General features: G+C 40.8%; 1 protein-coding gene across 1 annotated transcript; it reads right to left on the bottom strand.

Moving 5' to 3' along the window:
- Positions 1-245: 245 nt before the first annotated feature.
- nxph1 (neurexophilin 1) lies at positions 246-1,092 on the bottom strand. Its single transcript, XM_078267847.1, has one exon. It carries the CDS (start codon positions 1,010-1,012, stop codon positions 350-352), a length of 663 nt encoding a protein of 220 aa, XP_078123973.1. The 5' UTR covers positions 1,013-1,092; the 3' UTR covers positions 246-349.
- Between the last annotated feature and the right edge of the window lie 21,144 nt (positions 1,093-22,236).

Raw genomic sequence — 22,236 nt, forward strand, 5'->3', positions numbered from 1 at the left:
CGATAACAATCCCAAAAGGACCAATAAGTCCTGCTATCTACACATGATTCAAAAGGGACAAAACCCAATTCAGGAACAAAATTCTAAGTGTTAATAATCATACTAATCGCAGAGATGTTAAGGTCATTTTTAAACACATTACAGTCCTATATACCACCTGGTAACTGCTAAGCAAAAGCTCTCTGCAACATTCAGAACATTAAATTGGGAAATCATTTGGGATGGCTGACTCTCTGCCAGGAACATGTTTAGGGATGGTAGGGCTTACATACAGATTTCTCTGGGATGGGTAGAAGCCCCAGTTTGTGCTCCACTCGTACACTTTTCTGTATGTGAGTGTAAGGGAACATCAGCCGGAAGGGAAGTAGGGAGTGTCACTGTGGTAGTTATAGTCAGGACACACTTTCTGCACCAGTTTGTAGTCGGTGCTGTAGAAGGAAATGAAGATGCAGATGACTTTGAACGGTTTGGAGCAGAGCCAGGAGACGTGGCTCTGGGTCTGCTCCTGGTAGCAGGTCTTGGACGGGTCGAAGTTGCAGAGTGTGTTCTTGGCACCCTTCTCCACCTTCTCGTACTCTATGCGGCAGTTGAAAGACTTTGAGTCCTTGGCGTCGATGACGGACTGCTGCGCCGCCACGTCGAACTCCACTATCTTGGTTGGAGGGACCAAGCTGACAGACACATTGCCCTGGCCTGTGGAGTTGTGGCGGAAATAGACACTGAAGGTGCCGTTGCCATGATCCACGATCTTACCGGTGATCAGCAGGTTGAGTTTGACCGTCTTGATGTTAGAGTGGAAGTCCCCCCAGCCGAACATCTTCTTGAACTTCCCCGTCTTAACCATTGGCCGCCTTTTAGCCCGCGGCCGCGAGTCCTGCAAGTCTGTGGTGTTCCTCAGCCAGTCCCACAGGTCCTGCTCAGAGTAGGGCTCTGGAGTGTCATAGCGAAGGTCCAAGGCTGTGCTGTTTTCTTTGCCATGTAGAGTCTGTGACAGCAGCCTACTGATGGACATATCCTTACTACTTTCTGTCCATATATGCTTTAGTGTGGATTTGGGGCTTCCCGACTTGACAATGTCCGACTTTGAGGCATGGGCACTTGTAACCTGAGGAAGAAAAAAAAAAAAACATCTGGTTGACATATCTCCATGACTCTTTTGAACCTATTTTCTGGAAATGTAATTTGGTACTAATCAAAGGTGTAATAAAGATATTGTTCAGTTCCATTAATTAACTTCGGTACATTGCTAGTGTAACCTAGTCTTGCCACAGAACAGAACGCAGCAGAACATGAAAAATGTGAAATTTGTGAACAGTAAAACTGTTCAAAACCATTTAATAATGAATACATGTTTTCTCAGGCTTATGTTTAGCTGTTCTATTTTCCCTATAATTAGTACCAAATTACATAGTTCTTTCAAGGAAACTTCCAAGGAAATTATAAAGGAAATAATTAGGAAATTATGTCTTATGTCTCATAAAAACAGCATAAAACCGCAGGAGTGTGTATTATTTGCATTCATGTGTGGGTGTTAGTTCAGTAGTAGACATACAAACAAGAAGAAGATTGGCTCATTAAAACATTTCGTCACAGTGCCACTGGCGGCCCAACGTGGGTCAAAAGTGACCCAAGTGAACAATTTTGTTTCATATCTTTTCATGTTATGCATTTTATTACACAATATTTACTGAATTCCTCAACTAACATCACAAACATTTATTTTTATTTTATTTTACTTTTACATTAAACACATTTTTGCACAACATGGGTCAAAAAGTACCCGTTTGTATTCTCAATGGAATTTCAGAAGAACCATAATTTTCTTTTACATATTTGCAATAAGGAACATATTTTATTGTGGACCACTCCCCTCAAAGTCACTATTTCACGTTTCTACAAGACGGCCTTATCACAACTGTCAGGACACATTTACGTTTTTTTGTACTTTTCACCACAAACACATCATGTGCATATACATCAGTATATAAAGATGCAGGTTTTATGGTTAATAAGATGTAAGAATAGAATAGTTATATGTAAAAAAGCTGTTAACCTGTTGCAGACATATGGTGTTATGAATGAGAGTGAGCGAGTATAAGGCCACAGTGAGTGGCAGGAGATTTGAGGACACCCAAGTTTTTTTGCGGTTCGATGACAAGTGGACCAGGGCTATTCAACAGAACAGAGTTTTTGTCAGTATAGTTCTCTGAACAATGTTGAAAAAGTCAGCAGTTGGTGCTCTCGGTGCAACAGACCCATGTGCCAGGACCATAGTGACAAATACACCGTAGTTCATTGTTATCTAGCATTGGGGCATCAAAAAGAGCACTTCTGCAGTGTTTTTCTTTTTTGTTGTACAAACAAACGGTTTCTTCACAATGTCTGAGTTGAAAACGCATCTTGTTACGTAAGGGGCATGTAAGGGCCCTGTTCATGTTGCAAAGAAATTTTTATTGCATTTTGTGTCTGTTAAGAGGCACAAAGGCACTCTTTAGAACATGCCCCCACAACTGGCATTTTAGCTAACTGGGAGCTCTGGCCATTAGCTGCAGCAACTCCAGTTTGCTAATTTTTTTTCCTATCGACAGTACTCTGTGACGTCTAGTGATCAAGATTCAGGTAAAAATCGGCCAGATTTCTCCTTTAAGTAATTCACAGTCCCAGTGCCACTAGTTTCACTTTCAAGTATTTTTTATATAATGTTGAATAATTCTGTAACATTCAAAGTAGGTGGGTCGGAAGGAGATCTCAGTTTAAGGCCCTAGACAGGTTTAAGCCGGCCCTGCTAAGTTCAAAAACGTACTTCTGTATTGGGTGAATTGATGTGTCATGAGATATTACTTATCTATATCATCGATATCTGTCAGGAAGTATTGACTTTCATATTCAAACATGCCGTTTTCCACAAAATTAACCAATCAAATGTATTCCGTGAGGGGTAAGAGAGATAAATCTTTGCTGTGAGCATCAATTTCAAATTATGGTAGCAGACAGCTGCAAATTGGGAATTATAGTGAAGCAAGCTGAGCGAGAAAGAGAATACAGCAATCAAAGTAAAACATATTGCTCCTATCTCCTCCCTCTGCCAAATAGAGGGCGTATCTGCTGGTTCATAGAGATAAACGCAGTGGCCATTCAGAGGGTAAAGAGCGGACTATTAACTACCGAGTGCTCCTTGAACTGATGATTGATGAACCCAAGGGTTTTCACTATTTAGCGCCGATGAGGGGATTTAGGCACATTCAGGCCCCCGGTGGAGGTATGTGACACTGATTGCCTGATTTCTACTGTAAGACGTGACAGCAGATCCGTCTTGCTGAGGTTTTTGCATTTTGCGGGTTGCCCCTAGGATCAATACTTGGAAAATAAGGTTTCACTACTAATCAATTTGAATTGAATTGCCTCAAAGTGCGTCTCTCAACACCATGGAGACATACAGAAAGGAGAATATACCTGTACTGTTAGTATGTTACAGACAGGGCAACAGAAAATAAATCAAGATGTGATTCTGAGGGAACTCTTGAGTTTCAGATTAAAGCAGAGAAAAGCCCTATTTGCACGGGATTAGTTTTACCAGGGGACCTCGTGATTTAGAAATTACCCTCACGCCTGTGTTTCGTGCGGAACATTTGCATGGGATAAGCAAAGTCTGTAATTATTCAAACTTACTGACTTCATGTGTTTTCTGAAATGTCATTTTTTGGACTCTCAGGGCTACCGTACCTATCTGCTTACCTCTTGATAGAGCAATTCATAATGCACAACATTTCACTGGTGAAAACTAAACTAAAACATCTTTAGTTTATTTTGACTAAAACAAACATGACAAACAAACAAACATGACTCAATTTAACTAACTGATAAAAATCTGCATTAAAATACTAAAACCAGACCAAAATCAATTTCCAAAAATAGCACTTATTGACAGTGTCACTAAAAAGCCCACACTATAATCTGCATAGTCTAGCGTGAGGAATTCACTCATTAGCAACCAAGCTTTGGATTTCATAGGTACAAATCAATGAATAAAGAGTTAAAGGGTAACTACCAATTTTTTCAACCTGGAACCTATTTTCCAATGTTTTTTTGTTTAAGTGACTGATGGGAACAACAATCTTTGACATTGGTCCAATATTAAGCGAGATTGCTGCAGTCTTCATCGGCGAAACAAGCTACAATGTAAGTTAATAGGACAATAGTCCAGCTTGTATTTACCTTCACAAAAGTGCTTGTTTTGCCGCTGACAGACTCAGATTAACATTCTAAGTGTCTGACAACATTATGGAAAGGATCCCTACGGAGATAAGCCTTTAAAACCTCTTTGAGACCTTTCTGTTTAACCAGAAACAGCTCTGAAGTTGCTAGCGCTAAACCCACCAGACTCCATTTAAAAAAGCAATACTTTTAGTATAGATCCTAAATATTTTGACATGTAAATCAGTAAACTATGTGTTGATTTCAACCAAAACTAGAGTTGTGATGGTTTCAAAAGTGGAAAGACGACCCCAAACGGCTTTTCATAGTTTTATTTTGTGTCTGTTGACTTTGAATGAAGTGTATTTTACGATGCTAAAATTACTGTTTATTTACATGGAGTTTGGTGGGTTTAGCAAACGAAATTTCGCGGATGTTTTTAGGTTTAAAAAAAGGATCTTACTCTTTAACAGAAAGGTCGATCTCCTTAGAAATCCTTTGCATAATGTTGTCACACTTAGAATGTAAATCTGAGCCTGCCAGCGGCAAAACGAGCACTTTTGTTAAGGTAAATACAAGCTTGACAATTGCCCTATTAACTTACATTGTAGTTTATTTCTCAGCTGTCGACTGTAGCGATCTCTCTCTTAATACTGGACCAATGTTAAAGATTGTTGTTCCCATCAGTCACTTAGACACAAGAACATAGGACAATAGGGTCCAGGTTGAAAAAAACGGTAGTTACATTTTAATCTGAAAAACTACAGTATTATATTAAGACCTAATTGTTCACTAAGTAGACTGTTCAATATAAACCAGTCACCCACTGGATATGTGTTCTACATTGTATGTGGAAATCCAAACGGAAGACTTAAGTTAACAGCCCACTCAGTGGAGCTGAACAGGGTCTCATGGGATATATCTTTAGCATCAAGGGTTAAACTCATGGAGCACTTGGCTGCTTAAGGCAGATGCACTCAGCAATCATTTCCTATTCAAACAGGTGAGGTGGCCTTCTCATACTGAAGAATATCCCAGGATGGTGGAGGGTGAGGATTACGCTTGAATGAATGTATGATAATGTGCTTACTTATAAAAAGGATCTGGTAAAGTCCCTTTTCTCACAGTGCATTCAATAGAATTGATTAAAAAAATGAACATAAAAACAGAGCGCATGAGATGCAGTTGCTTTGAGGAGAATTGCCATTTTTTTCCATCTTAAATCCTCACAGAAATGCAATCCTTGCAAATGTAGTCAGCTGTGGAAAACAACATCGAACTATGATAAAAGCCAGCAGTACAGCAGCGTCAGACCTTATTTTCTTTCATCTTAAGCCCAGTTCAGACCCAAGATTCGTGACGAGGCCAGTTGAAACTTGCAACTACTTTGAACGTCTCCAGCGTTCTAAAACCTGCCAGTTCACACCAATGCAACAAGACGAGACGGTGTATCATCTCCATAGTAGTCTAAATCCTTCGTGTTCCACTTTCGGGATTGCTACGGTGCTGTAGGAAATTCCACCGGATGTATGTATTTTCCGTATCCTTCCTCTTTCTTTGTGTTGGCGTTCTAACCTCTGGTGGATTTGTGAGGACTATGGTTAACTGCTCCTCAGATCTCTGCAGGGTAAATCCAGACAGCTAGCTAGACTATCTGTCCAATCGGAGTTTTCTCTCGCACAACTATTTTGCAGCGGCTCTGTGCGGAGTTTAGCACCGTCCATGACGATTGTGATTGGTTTAAAGAAATGCCATTAAACCAGAGCACGTTTTCCTCCCATCCCCGAATGCTATGTGGAGTACCCACACCCTCCTTCAGTGCGTTTTGGAGGAGGGTCTGGCAAAGCGAGACTATCTCCATAGCAACGACTCTGTACTTCCGTTCTAACCTTCGACTTTTAGGCTTTTTTATAGCTAGATATATCATTTGTTGCATCTAAATGAATGTGGATAACGTTATTGATATTGAGATGTTGGCTACAGTTGCATTTCTAGTGGTGAATCGGCGAAAACATTTTATTTATGTGATTCACGGCTTTGTTCTGCTCTCTCTCTTCAGTCACTCTTTAGCTCGCTCGACCATACACCATCTTCGTTGAGCCTCCGTCTAAAACTCTGCCGTTACGACCAGTTGACAGTTTCTAACTTAGAAATAAAATGGATTATGGATAATTTTATTTCTATTGTCTGTAGCTGACTTTACAAGCAGACTTCTCTATTGGCTGTTGAAACAGTTGACATTCTAAAACCAGCCTCTGGAGACTCGACCAGCTGAGTCGCTGCACCACCATCAGCTGGTTTGAGTCCAGCTAAGACGGGCTGGTTCAGACCACTGAAACTTTTCTCTGGGACGTTCTGAAATGGTCTTGTCTCATCGCAAATCTTTGGTCCGAACTGGGCTTTAACCAGCAGTGGAAGACAATTCCAGATCCTTTACTGTAATCTTCTAGTGAGCAGGTAAGAAAGGAAGTGGAATCGAAGTTTAACATAAATTTAGAATACTCTTGGGCAAATTCACAAAAACTTTTTGTCTTATTTTTGTAGGTTTTGCAGCCACAAAAGCAACACAATCCTTTTGTGAATTTACCTGTCTAAGTACAGGTAGTTAGGTACAACAGGAGCAGATTAACTCACGAGGGGGTGAATGGACTCTGTGCCTCCAGGTACCATTGAGTGCTTAATATATTGGGTAAGAATGCATAGGCCACTTTTAAGGCCGTACCATTTCAGTTTTTAATTGGGCTTTATTGGTGCATATTACCAAACAAGTTTGTAATTAATCAGATTATCACAAAGTAACTGCCGCAATCTTAATGGACCCTGAGCTGGGCACTGTAGTTTTAGCAAACGTTACTCAAACAAAGGTATATAGTGCATTTGTACGGGAATATTTTAAATGACGTCTGATAATCAAACTGAATCGCCTGTCAGTAGTGAGGGACATATCCTTCCAGCCACCATCATTTTCTGTCATGGAAGATGCAGTAATGGTTGCTAGGAGTCAATTTAACATTTTTACCAAAGATCGAAGAAGCAGGCCATTATTTGTTATATCTGTAAGTTGACTTCCAACAACATGTACAGCTGCGTCAATCTTATCCACACGTCAACATTTTTGTGCCCTTCTTATAATGGATGTAGCTGGCTAGCCTGCTATGTGGGCGCTTGCTGCCCCTATTCTAAATCCTGCCCACAAAACTCTGATTGGTTAATTAATTCTCTTATCACCAGAAAGCATGGAGAAACACAACAACAAACATGTCTGTAACAATGTACACGACAGTGTTACTGTGTGTGTGTGTGTGTGTGTGTGTTAATAGTAACAAAGGAACATGTCACCACGTCCAAAAGTGTGGCTCATTGACGGGTTTTTAATAGTTTTTGGACAACAATGGAGCTCAATGGCACAGAGGAATTGGATATGTCTTTGACACACACACACACACACACACACACACACACACACACACACACACTACTTCTTATTAGATACATTTATTCTTGATTGCATGTTGGACAATAAGAAAAACAGAATATTGCCTGCCTTACCCAACATGTGATGTTTTAAAGCCAATACATCTAGCTATTAACATGTTGGTCATCCACAATAAACTATCTCAGCTTATATTCCGTTTCAAAGAAGGCAGTTTTAGCTTTTCAAAGTCCATTCAGCAACTGAAACATTCACTCAATTACTATACTAGAATACCTATATTGTTTTTTGCATAATAGTCTATGTGAATTAAATTAAAGTTGTTCTGGCAATTACCACCGCTCTGTCTCTGAAGATACTGGTATTGATATATTAATGTTGAACAGTGTTACACCATTTAAGAACTAGAGTGTCTTTATCCCAACTAATTGCAGTAATGCCATACGACAGCCAGTGCAGAGCATAAAGTGTGAAGTCTATGGCTGTTTATCTGTACTCATTGTTTGCCTTGTCCAGTGGGTGGGCTCTATGTGGTGCATACAGACATGTTTATCTGTGCAGTTCTCAGGCTCAGGCATCATCCAAAACGTTTTTGGGCCGAGGGCCAGTGGGTTTGCTGGACTCCAGTGCTGCCAGCTGTAGTGCGCTCACCTGAGGGAACGGTGCATCTGGTAAACATGGCCGTCACTGCTGCCAGCACAGGCCTCGCAGATACCTGACTACTGGCCAGACAGCCAGTTGGTTGCCCCCAGGCAAGGAAGACTGCTGGGCAAAGCAAGCAGCACAGTGTTTGTACTATTCAGTCAAGACATGAATTCCTTACTGAACACTGCACATGGTGCAGAGCACTTTCTGAATGTCTTGACTGCTGTCAACAGTTTTAGTAATGTTTAGTGTTTGTTGCTCTAATGCAATCGTTGTTACATTCAAGACTGAAGTCACAGAAATAAGCCAAAGTTTGCATCAAAATGAATAAACATTTGTAGTACATGGCATATCTGTTGACAAATACTTGAATACATACAGCTGAAAAGATGGAAACTGAAAATACCTAATTACACGCACCATTGGCTTCTTTGTTTGGGTCAAGGAATTGAATGTACGTTCAAAAGTTTTAGTCGTTTAACAGAAAACTCAGATTGGACAGATAGTCTAGCTAGCTCTCTGAGATCTGAGGAGCAGTTAACCATAGTCCTCATGAATCGATTGGAGTTTAGTTAGCCAACATAAAGAAAGCGGAAAATGAGGGACATCCGGCGGAACCTCCGGCGGCACCGGAACTATCGTGTAAATGAAACGCGTCAATATAGACTAGTATGCTTGTTATACGGAGTACTAATTAGCCAGTGAAAACCGTGGTATAATGTCTTCAGTGGCACTAGAGGGTCTTTGTCAAGTCTGAGAAAATAACCCTGATTACAACAAACTCATTTTTACTGGAGGACCTGCGTTAAAAACAGGTTGGGAAGTTTCAAAGACGTGGGCATTGAAGACAAGGGATGTTTTATCAGGCAGGAGGGTTTAATGAAAATATGCTGCTGAGAGTTAAAGCATCAAGCTCAACTCATACCACGGACTTAAGGTCTTATAAAATAAAGAAAATATATTAGTGAAGTGGCAGTTTAAATTACTATTTAAGGATTAGGAACATGTATTTCAAAACCTGGTTTGTTAATTGTAATTGAATTGAGCTTTATTTTCAGAATTTTGCCTCTCTTCAGATGTTTTTATTTGTGATCATTAGTAAAAACGTTTCAAATATAGAAGCACAACCTGGTGCTATTCTATAGTGTTTCTTTAGTGGTGACTGCAGTGCTTAAAGCTGACCAGTATTCACTTGAGTACAGGAATTTACTCATGCACTTACTGATAAGTCTTGATATACGCATAGTATGCAGCTACGAACCAATTGGTCCACCAAACATGCCCAGAGAGAAGGAGAAATGTGCTGCTGTGCTGCTGATGTAACATGTGACTGAGTCCTGCCAGGCAGCTTCTGGGGAAAACTGGCCTCCTGCTCTCACCGCTGTAATCCTGAACTGGTTGATGGTGTGCTATCCTGAAGCTAAGGCAGCAGGTAGGGTCAGTCTAAGGCTAACCACCCCTCGGGGTCTTAGAGGCTCTAGGTTTACCGTGTGACTAAAAAGTTTGGGGTAATTTGAATAATTGCTAAATTGTTTGGTAGTACATTTTGAACCACTAGATCACAGTATTATCAACGCAGAGATGTGGATGTTTGTGTCATTTGCGCAACATATTCGTGTGACGTTGAGTTGCGAAAGCCTATCAGCGTTGAGATTCTCCTGATGTCACTGATGTCCTAATGTTGTTGGATTAGAAATGGAGGGGAAAAAATACTGTAGCCCTCTGTGGGCGGTATAATTCATCAAGCTGTGTGCGCCTCCAAATTATGTTATGAACCCAGACACGACGCAATTGTCTTTTTCAATTTATCTTGGACTTCCACAACAGGTACAAGGCAGCAATAATGGTTATTTCGCTCATTCATGTGCTCATGGAATGACAGCTAGGTGGTGCTGGGAGCTTGGTAGTCTATATCCTCGACCTTCCACTTCCGGGATTGCCCCGTTAGTGCCGGAAAATCTGTTGTATGTTCTTATTTTCAGCCGGATTTTTGTTACCTAACGGTTCCTTTGTGTTGGCGTTCTAAACTCTGATGGATTTGTGAGGACTATGGTTAACTGCTCCTCAGATCTCTGCAGGGTAAATCCAGACAGCTAGCTAGACTATCTGTCCAATCTGAGCTTTCTGTTGCAAGACTAAAACTACTTTTGAACGTAATCATGTTCCACCAAAACAAGTTCCTTCCTGAGACTATTTAGCAGAGGCACCGTGGCTCCGTCTGGGCCTAGCACCGCCCATGACAATTGTGATTGTTGTATAGAAATGGCAATAAACCAGAGCACGTTTTTCTCCCATGTTGTGTGGACTAGCCAGACCCTCCTCCGCAGCGCTGTGGAGGAGGGTCTGGCAAAGAGAGACTACATTGCAATACTGCGGTGCTTCATAATACAGCAGCAATGCCCCTAGTGGAAACTAGGAAAATAACATGTATATGTATTTGCCCCATAGGGCAAGCATGAGAAAATTGATCCATCAAAGAAATTGTTAAAATTACAATTACAGCCAGAGCTCTAGATTGAAAACGTGATACAGTAGAATGCATGACTGTATGGGAGCAAAAATTGTGGTTTAAATGGGGACATGTTTGTCCTTAAGGGTCTAAGTGTCTGTATTTTGGCTACACAGTTTATTATAAACTTACTGCTGGTATACGAGCTGAGACTGAACTTCCAAAATTCCAGACTCACACTCTTGCCAAAATGTATGCCATATGCATTAACACAGCCAAAATGATCAAATTAAAAAGCTAGAAATGTCCCTGTGTACAAAAGTAAACATTTAGCATTTTGTTCCACTTTCTTTCACTTGTGTGCCATGGCAGAATGCAGGCAGGACAGGATACAGCATAGGGTAACAGCCTTTCACAAATTGTGAATGATGCTGCTTCTTAATGTAGGTTTTTATCAAACACTTTGCTAACCAGATGATATATCTGGGTCTGCTGCATCAATTTTGATCCTTTTTGTAAATATGGCATTTTTCGATACTCGATACTAAGGAGGCAATTCAGTCGGTGCCTAAAAAGTATTGATTTCGGTACCCAGCCCTACATAACCTCCTCTCTATCATGGCGGCATGGACGAAGCTTCGTGACGCCGTGTGTCTCTCCAGATTCCGCAAATTAGTAGTAATATGCTTGTTTATCTCAAGTATTTTTGGTAAAAAACAGTCTAGCGTACATATCGTACACCTGAAAGGAACTTTTGGACATCGGCTCCTGCAATTCTGACATCGTTATTAGCGTACTTCCAGAGATTGCTAAACCAACGGCACATCCGGATATCCCCACACCGTCTGGAGGGCTCTTCAGACAGACATGCAAATGCCGCCACAGATGGTCTCGCGGTTGAATTCGGGCAGAGGCTAAAGCTAACTCCACATCGACTTGCTCTTCCAAGCCTTTTCCTCTCCAATGTTTTTCGCTCGCTGGGATGGATGAAAATGGATGAACTGCTGCTGCGGATCACCACACACAGAATGATTATGGACTGCAACATCATGATTTTTCACAGAAACTTGGCTTAACAGAGGAATACCCAACAGCCCTATCGAGCTAGCTGGACGCTGCCTCCTCCATGCGGACAGAACAGCTTTTGGCTCCGGCAAAACCAGAGGTGGGGGTTTGTGCATTTATGTTAACAAAATGTGGTGCACGGACATCACTATCACGAGAGCCACCGCTCGACTAACCTTGAGTATCTCATGGTTAAGTGTAGACCTTTCTATTTACCCCAAGAGTTTACATCAACTGTAATAACAGCAGTTTACATACCTCCTGATGCTAACGCTAAGATTGCCATGAAATAACTGCATTCTGCTATTAGTAAACAAACTCTGCACCCTGAGGCAGCCTACATTGTCGCGGGTGACTTCAACCACTCAAATTTAAAGACTGTACTGCCTAAATTCCATAAAAATGTATCATGCCCCACAAGAGGAGAAAATATTTTAGACCAAGTTTTCACTAATGTAGCTGATGCATACAAAGCTGCTCCCCTCCCCCATCTAGGCCACTCAGACCACCTCTCTCTCTTTCTACTGCCCAAGTACTTAGCACTCATCAAATGTGTGAAACCAACAGTAAGGACGGTCATAGTGTGGCCAGAGGGAGCTGACTCAGCACTTCAGCAGCGTCTTGGTAACAATAACTTTTGAGTGTTCGTAACTCAGGCCACCCAGGACTCCCACATGGACATTGACTCATATGCCTCCTGTAGGACTGTATCAACTCTAATATCAACAGTGTCACCACCCTCAAACGGATTACCACTTTCCCTAATCAGAAGCCACGGACGAACAGTGAGGTCAGACTCCTTCTGAAAGCACGAGACATTGCATTCAGATCAGATGATGCTCAAGCCTATAACTCATCCAGGGCTAACCTGAATAGGGGCATCAAAAAAGCCAATGGGTTAATGGACGCAAGTGTTGTATATTTATTTGCAGCACTGTGTTGCCGATGTGTGGAGAAGGAACTCCGTTGACACTGTTCTTGATTATAAAAAGGTTCATTACATCAGAGATTCCAGCATCAATTTACAGACTCCATGGACATCTGGAGAGACGACCGACCCAATCTTCAAAATTTGTCGCTCTCCCTTTTCTTTGTGTGGACCCACCCAGTATATATCCTGTACATTTTAGTGGGAGGGTGTATGTATGAGTTGAGATAAAAGTCAGCCTCGAGTGCCCTATACATGGACCAGGATAAACAGAGTCACTTTTGTTTTAGGGCCCCTCTGCTAATGTCACCAACCTTACCACATGATCTCATAACAACATATGTTCTCATACACTGTTAAACGTGGGTTTCCTGTAGGCCTCTCCAAGGTCATAGGTTAACTGTGTCTAACTTGTCATTTAACTGTAGAATGACAGAATACATATTTACCAGGACATATACTTATCAGGGCCCCTTTCCTGTTATCTCCCAGAGCCAACATCTACATCCTCTCTCATGTACAGGACTCCAACTCTCTCACCATGACCTCAATAACATATTACAATATGGAATACATTGGGATACATGCAAACTTGATTAAAACTTAAGTCAAAGTGTAAATCGTCAGATACTACACAAGGCTGCTGGTCCTGATGGTATCCCCGGACACGTACTCAGGGCCTGTGCTGTGCAGCTGACTGAGGTTTGGACTGACATATTTAAACTGTCACTAGCACAGACAGCTGCTGTCCCCACGTGCTTCAAAACCACCTCCATCTTGCCGGTGCCAAAACACTCCACTGCAACAAGCCTTAATGACTTCCGTCCAGTTGCACTCACCCCCATCATAATGAAGTGCTTCGAGAGGCTGGTCCTGGCATATCTCAAGACCTGCTTACCACCTTCACTGGACCCCTTCCAATTAGCCTACCGTCAGAACAGGAACATGGCACTTCACTCTGCCCTGTCCCACCTTGACAATAGCAACCCCTATGTGAGAATGCTGTTCATTGACTTCAGTTCAGCATTCAACACCATCATCCCCTCCAAACTGATCACCAAACTCAGCATCCCGGTGACAATTTTACCTACTAAGTCCCCCCCTCCCCGGACAATTAGCACTACCCTACCCCACCCATACTGTTCTATTTATTTATTTACAAATGTACATACTGTAATTACACCTATACATAGCCATATTATACTGCTTTTCATACTATTCATCCTGCACATACACTTATTCTCACTACTCTTATAATGTTACCACACTGCACATAGCTGTACATACTGCACATATCTGTCTATATGGTTCATTCAGTTTCTTATTATATATTCTGTTAATACACTGCATATATATATATATATATATATATATATATATATATATATATATATATATTATTCTTACTACTAGTATAATGCCACTGCTACTGCATTGCACATATCTGTACATGTTGTTCATACATTGTTCATATTACATAGCCATATTTATTCTGCTCTTATAACACTGAAATATATTTCTTGTCCTACCTATGCACCACCTGTCCATACTTGTATATCACATTGCACTTTTCTGCTTTTTTTGCCTTTCTGGTTGGATGCAAACTGCATTTTGCTGTCTTTGTACTTGTACACTGCACAATGACGATAAAGTTGAATCTAATCTAATAACATCATGTCATTAGACAGAACATAGCAAAAGGGCATAAAAGTTAAAAAAAAAAATGAAAATGAATTGTGAACTGAACAACTAATCACAGGCTGGAGTCACCCTTCAGAGGCTGACAAAGTACACTGCAAGCTTAACTTCCAACAGAGCAGGAAACATACAAATACAACATCAGTGACACAGTATTTGTCATCTTTGTTGCAATTTTACCCAGTGGGGAGGTGCTGCAATAAAAAAAGAAATTAAACTTAAAGTCCATGTGGAGAATAGCCCCAAATACCAGCATTATAAAAAATACATTTGTAAAACTGTTGACAGGACACTTCCAACTGCAAAAAAAGTCAAAATATATATATATATATATATATATATATATATATATATATATATATATATATATATAATGTTTTACGTTTAACATTTGTAAAAACTTCCCCAGATGTGTGATGTCATCTTAATGTAAGTTCTATAGGACAAGGGGGCCAGCTCAGGGAAACAGCAAGGGGGCAACACAAAGCAAGACATGATCCCTCACTAGCTTCCCACCTACCAATATCAAACTGCAGTAAAACCTTTTCTGTGACACAGCACTACATTGAAACCAATAACAACTCAAACATACCGTTAAATCCAGCTCAAGTCCTATCTTCAAGAACTCGTCACGCCTTATTTGGATCCAAGAAAAATCATGCAGACAGATTTACCCTGTGGTGCCTTAAACTGTGCTCTTTTTTTGGAAGAAATCCTGGAAGTTCTTTCATTTGTTCTTGTAATTAACTTGTCGCTTTTTGCTGAACACACGGGTATTATTGATGTGGCTGTGTTATTGCCAACAGCTGAAGACTGGGACAATAAATCAAACCCCAACACTTACAATGTGATCCATGTAGTATTGTGATAAGGTAATATGCACCTCAGTGACGGAGAGGGAAATGGCCTAAGAGCAGATTGTATTAATTCATACTGTACACACTGTAGTGGTTAGCAACAACAGATAACCCAGGAACCTACAACCAGTAACCATATGGTGTATAACCATATACACATTCCAGGGTGAGGTTTCCAGAGAATGAGGGCTGGCACTAGATAATGATGAGGGCTGGCACCTAGGCATGATATTTGTTTTTTTAAGATTATTTTTGGACATTTCTGCCTTTAATGGACAGGACAGCTGAGATATCAAAGGGGAGGGAAGACATAAAACAGAAGACAGAAACCGTCACAGGTCGGACTTGAAACCTGGACCTTCTGCATCGAGGAATACACCTCTACATGTGTGCGCTCGTTCTACCAACTGAGCTAACCCAGGAACCAGTATGTGATTGTGATGGTATAACCTTCAGCAGCAATATCATGGTTTCACGATATTGCAATTACAGCTTTAAATGTTTTATTTTTGAAATGTCTGGGGGGAAAAAAAGTGCATTTCTGTCCTTGACAACTCATAAAAAACCGCTCATAGCTTAGGAACAGTATGACAGAAAATGTTAGTGGTTTTGAACTTTTTCAAACCATGGTATACCTTGAAACCGGTAACCAGCCCATGCTGACACCATCTCATTTGCTTTTTTTTACTGCCCAATAAGACAGAAGACAAAAAGATCTGAGATGAGATGAGCTCAAGATTCTCCGTCTCCTTTGAAAATGTCCAATCATCGTGCTTATGCCGAGTGAGCTGCAAAGCAGGGCCTGGATAAAATGCTGGGCGAAGAATGAAGGCCTGAGCACAATGTGGTGTGTGAAAGAAGCCCTATGAAAGCTATAGAGAATGAGAAACAGAAAGGGAGAAAGAGAAAGGGAGGGAAATTTGAGGATGTTAGCTTCACAATAGAGGAAGAGCAGGACTGAGGAGGATTGACCCTGAACATACGGACAATTAACCTTCGGTTCAGCAGAGTGTAAGAGAAAACTCAAAGGCTGTGCGCTGATAAGTGAACCTACTAGAAAGGCCTCTAAGGAGGTTCATTTTACAGGATGAGCCATGGACGTGTTTTCTAAGGTATCACAATTTCCTACTTTGAGAATTAAACAGTAGTCATTGACTCTGCGACTGTTTTTGTTGTTTTGTCGACATTTCAGCTGGTGGTTAATAAATGCCAAAGTCAAACACCCTTTAATTTAATAATCAAAATCCACACAATTTATTTCAAGAGCAAGTGATTACAACATGTTTTATCTCAAAGCCAGATGCTGTGTTTAAATTAAAATACTTTTGTGAGTACACTTACATGTAGTGCATGTGTACACTATGTACTCTCTTGTGCAGTACTTACAGGGTAGTGTTGTCTCAAACCAGGTATGGCCTCTTCTTTTTAACAGTGAATAGCAATCAGGCGGAGCATTACCGCCACATTTTGTTGTCCACCAAAATACGAACGAATATACCAGCTTGCAGTATAGTTGTACTTATAAAAAACATGTACAAATTTGTATAGTTCAGTGTTTGCCATTTCAATCGGAACTGCTGCATCTTCCTCGCTCGCCATTTTCACAAGTTTGAAAATACGTTGGTGGTGCCCTAGCTTCCGCTCCGTAGCAAAGATGGTGACCGTTGAGTACGAGTAGTGTCCAGCTTTCCTAACTCAATGTTTTGACCTTTTTGAGAACAGCATCCGGGTACTCGCAGTGCACTGCATTTGGCCATACTTTGTCAGTGTGAAAGCAATAGCAATTTTAGCGATTTGAGATACAGCAAGACTCTTTGTCTGTCTATTTGCCCAGCATGGTCTTTACAGGGGATTTGGCTTGGTATGATCCACGTATCTGGTACAGTACACATAGTACAAGACACCTATCTTTATTCATGTTTATATGAGATACAAATACATTTATTTTGACTTTTTTAAGATAATCTTTTGGGGCTTTTATGGCCTTTAATTGACAGGACAGCTTGAAGACAGGAAAGGGGCGAGAGAGAGAGAGCGGGGTCTCTAATACTTATTTACACTGGCCACCAATGGCTCACATTTCCCTCACACAACCTACCACATTTTTGTGTTACTGTCTGACATTGAAGGCAGTGACAGGAACGACTGTCCTAAAGCTTAGCAAGGCTTCAGCGAATGCAGCAGAGGCAATGGAGACTGACAGTATAACGGATGTCGAGTACCAGTCAACATCATGGATTTTTTCCCCTTTCTTTTTATCTGAAGGGAAGCATTATTTGATTTTAAAAATGAACAATGTACAGCAGACTGGGACCAGAATCAATTTATACTATAACCAAGTGACTGCACACATACAGTAGTGTGTTCACTCAAAGAAGTGAATTTAGTGTTACGTTACTTTTTAAATTACTACCGAGGTTTGTGGTGCCACCACCATTATAGAATACGGTTGCATATTTTGCTCACTGCAGATCGAATGTCAAGATGTCAGGCAACTTGTGGACACGTTTTTCAGGGTGGAAATTATTTCAGTAAATCGCTTAAAGTGCAGTACAGTAGGTATGATTAGAGAATGGGGGGGGCACACTGACAGAGACAGGCACACAGAGAAAAACAAACAGTTGCTGGGAATAATTGTCTTTTTCTGTCAAATTTGACACCAAATTTGGTTCAGATCTGTGGTTGTGTATCCATGTAACCCTCTAAATCTTGTATTGGTTTTACAGTGCTTTACTTAAACGTCCCATATTGTGAAAAGTAAGATGTCCATGTCTTTTGTATTATATTGCAGGTTGAGGTGCTATATAAATACTGTGAAAGTATCAAAACACTCATTCCACAGAGAAAGGCACACAGCCAGTAGTCAAAAACTGTGCCTTTAAATGAGCCTTCAGGACTTCTGTAAGATTGTGATGTCACAACTACACTATGTATAGTTAGAAAGTGCCGCTGCTGTGCCGCTACAGTCATTCACCGACTGCAATGACGGTGCAGAGACTCACAGAGCACAGTTGCAAAAGACCCGAAAACGCTGACCAATCAGAGCAGAATGGGCTTTTTCAGGAGTGGGGCTTAAAGAGACAGGAGCTAAAATGGAGCGTTTTAGACAGAGGCAGAATAAAGGTATATTAAGACGGAGGATGAGAAAAATAAAATGTTTTTTTAACATTAAAGCATATAAATATGTTCTGGTAGAAATCCAAAATACATGTATGAACATAAAAGCATGATATGGGACCTGTTTACACCCCTAGTCTATTGTGTATGGTGCTAGTTAGTACTGCTCAATATAGAAGTGTGACTGCACACTATAAAGTAAATTGAATAAAAGTGCCACTCAAGTAAGTGTCCAGAGTATGATTGTGTAGTGTTCACATTCCATAGAAGTGTTGCTACAGCACTGAGCGTTGAAGGAAGCAGCAAAATAGGACTGTGCATAATACAGAAATATTTTTGGGTGGGCTGCCCGAATAAATTCTACATGTGGGAAAGGCTTTTGTGGTTAACACATATTACAAACTGTCCTCTGATGTCTGTTCTGCTCAGCTCCATTGAGCAGCACATTCAAACATGACCAACGCATTCCGAGGCTGTTTCCAGTCCCTGTGTCCACATCTCACAAAGTGTTCCTCAGAGAGAATAAACCATGAAACACGACCACTGACTGCCATCAACACCCACACCACACAACATGAGATAAACCATTGGTACTTGGCGCCACGCTGCTGACGCATCATTAGACTTTTTTGCTCGATTTGCGTGCAAATGTGCAGACTGTGTGCACATTTCAGTCTTGTATGCTTTGGCATCTATTTCTTATTTTTTAAGCAGGTGCAGTAATTTAGTTCATATGCATATTAACTCCCAAATTAAAGCAATGATGATTTCTACTATCATCATCATATGATTTCTTTTTTTTCTCATTTCAAAGATTAAAATAAGTCTGAAAGTATAGATTAATATGAATGCAAAATTTTAGTAGGAAAGACAAATTGGTCTATTTGTGAAAAAATGTTATTTACACATTGAATATACAACACATTCTCACTCCCATCGCGTAACATACAGACCCTTGGCCAGGTGCCTTTGGCGTTGTTATTGACGCTAAAAGTCTCCTTTAGCGTCAGATCTAAACAAACTTTATCTAAATGCGCTTGGTCGGGACTATTGGAGTCACTTTTCATGCAGTTAGGTTTAGGAAAAGATCGTGAGTGGGCTCATAAAAGGTACGTTTACGTGACACGTGGGACAAGAACGTGACAGTTGGGTTTAGGAAAAGAAGAACGGGACAGTTGGGTTTTGGAAAAGATGGTGGGTGGGGTTATGAAATGAACGTTTCAGTGACACGTGGGACAAGAACACAACATGAACCCCGGTCTCCTGAGTGAAAGTCCTGTGTTGTTTGACTCATCCACCAACCCAACCAACCTCCTTACGTGGAATTTCAGGCTTTCATAATACTCTCTACTGTTGTCACTCTTAATACTACGTCATCTTACAGCGCCGCAGAGCTGCTGCTCTGCTGCTCTGCCTGGTGCGTTCCATACAGATAATGAAGGGTGATTTTTGAGTCGTATCTGCTGCTGAGAGACACTGACCAAGCGTCCGTATTTTACGAGTTGGGAGTGAGAACAGGTTGGAATATAAGTTTACAATAGGTAACTATGGTAGCCATACAGTTAAGCTTACTTGCACCCCTAGATGACAGTGTTGATGTCATTTCACCTTAATTGTGCTGGACTGAACAAACAAGCATACAATTGACTGACTATTCTAAGAGCCTTGCAAATAATGGGATAAGATAAGTCAAGTTTTTCCTGTGGGGAAACAGGAACGCCTGGGGTGAATTGCCATGTGGTTACAAGATATGCTGTGTGCAAAGGTGATGCTAGAGAAAAGGTTATGGAGATTTTGAAATAAAAAGGGTTCATTCTGTGGGTAGCATTGATGTGTTTAATACATTCATCAAAAATCCCTCCATTCCTCCATTAAATAAAAAAATATTGTGGTCAGTCAGAATTTTGGTCTGATAATAGTGTAAGAGGAAATGTAAGGAGGTCATAATGATTATTAGGAATTGTTTACTTTGTGTATATTATAGACCTTTTGTGCAACTATGACAGAGTCAGGTGGATTGTGGAAATGATAGATCCATATATACATGGATCTGGTTCATAAAAAATACTCCAATCATCTACAATACGTACGCTATGTGGAGATTTGACATCATCTTATTTATAACTTTTACATTATGTGATAACGTGTAGTATGGGGGTTTTATAAAATGAATTGTATAAAATAAGTTTAAGCTTTTCTTATGTTTCACACCCGGAACTAATCAACCCAACACAGACAGATACTGTAGAAGAATGGGACAAACCGTACAACCATGTAGGTTGTTTATTCCTACCTTTCCTATTCCTTGTTTATTCTAATATGATCCATAGGAGTGTTTCATAAATTAGTGTCCCTAGTGGTGCCCAGAAATGAGGCCCACAGTAGTGTTTTCTGTCCTCATATCTAAACCAGAGAATGTGACGGTCGCTGTTTCAAACTCGTCATTAACGTTGTGAAACGGTCGCAGCTTCAACAAACGACTTATGGGGCAGTTTTTTTAATGGGAGGTCAGTCTAATAAATCTAATGAAGGTTAGCATAAGTTCAGCCAGGAAGACTATCTTATGTTATTCACTCATTTTCAAACACCTCCCTATCCCTCTCCCTCTCCTCCTGCTTCACATTATCAGCTGATTAGGGGGTGTTTACTCTTTTACTTAAACCAACCAAGTTAACCACAATTTCTATCAGCCAATCACATTCTTGCTGTCAATATTTAAATGTTTTCCTCTCCGTAGGTTGCAGTGCCAGACCTTCCTCCACAGCTCTGCAAAGGAGGGTCTGGCTAGTCCACACAGCATTCCTGGATGGGAGAAAACCGTGCTCTGGTTTATTGGCATTTCTTTAAACCAATCACAATCGTCTTGGGTGGCGCCTAAGCGCCGGACGGAGCCACGGTGCCTCTGCAAAATACATGTGGACGTTCAAAAGTAGTTTTAGTCGCGCAACAGAAAACTCCGATTGGACAGATAGTCTAGCTAGCTGTCTGGATTTACCCTGCAGAGATCTGAGGAGCAGTTAACCATAGTCCTCACAAATCCACCAGAGGTTAGAATGCCAACACAGAGAAAGAAGAAGGTGATGGACCTGGTGGCACCTGAACAATCCCGGAAATGAAACGCCAGTTTTGAATATGAATATCCCCCCCGGTAAATTATGCCTATGAATGTAACTCTTTACTACCCCCCTCTGCCTACATGTCCACAATGAACCAGGGAAAGAACAATCTAATGAGAATATGATAATAATAATAAAAAATTAAAAAATCATTCTTGGTCCACATCAAATCTATAAATTCTAGTAGAACTTAAAAATGGTCTTACTCTCATTGTCTTTGAGTTATCATGCAAAGTTGCAATTATTGCTGGTGATAATTCATAAGCTAATATGTCCCGAGGTACCATAAATCACAGCCGGCTTTATTTTGTCAGCACGCAGATGGCCCAAATACACAACTCACCTCAATTAAGACCTGAGGAGGGGAGCTAAGATGGAAAAGTGTTTGGAGAGGAAAAAGGGCACCTGTTCGCCTGTCATATCCACAGCTCTTCTGATCAGCGGCTCGGAGCTTCCCCCTGAGCTGTTTCAATGCTGAATTAATGATGGCAAACAAAGCCAAAGCCTCCTCACAGCCCCTTTGTGAGTTCATTCTCTTTCCACTTTGGTCCCTCTCAACTAATCTTCAGTGTCACACTTAATGAGATTTTCCGTTTGTAAAGTAAGTGGAGCAATAACTCCCCCAGCACACGCCGCCAGCCCCATTCCCACCATTGCCTCCAATGCTTTTAAGCAACCACTTCTGCACCTTCTGTCAGTTCCTCCTCTCAGTAAAAAGATGCATTATAAAGGAT

The sequence above is a fragment of the Sander vitreus genome, chromosome 14 (assembly GCF_031162955.1).
Source record: "Sander vitreus isolate 19-12246 chromosome 14, sanVit1, whole genome shotgun sequence".
Lineage (NCBI taxonomy): Eukaryota > Metazoa > Chordata > Actinopteri > Perciformes > Percidae > Sander > Sander vitreus.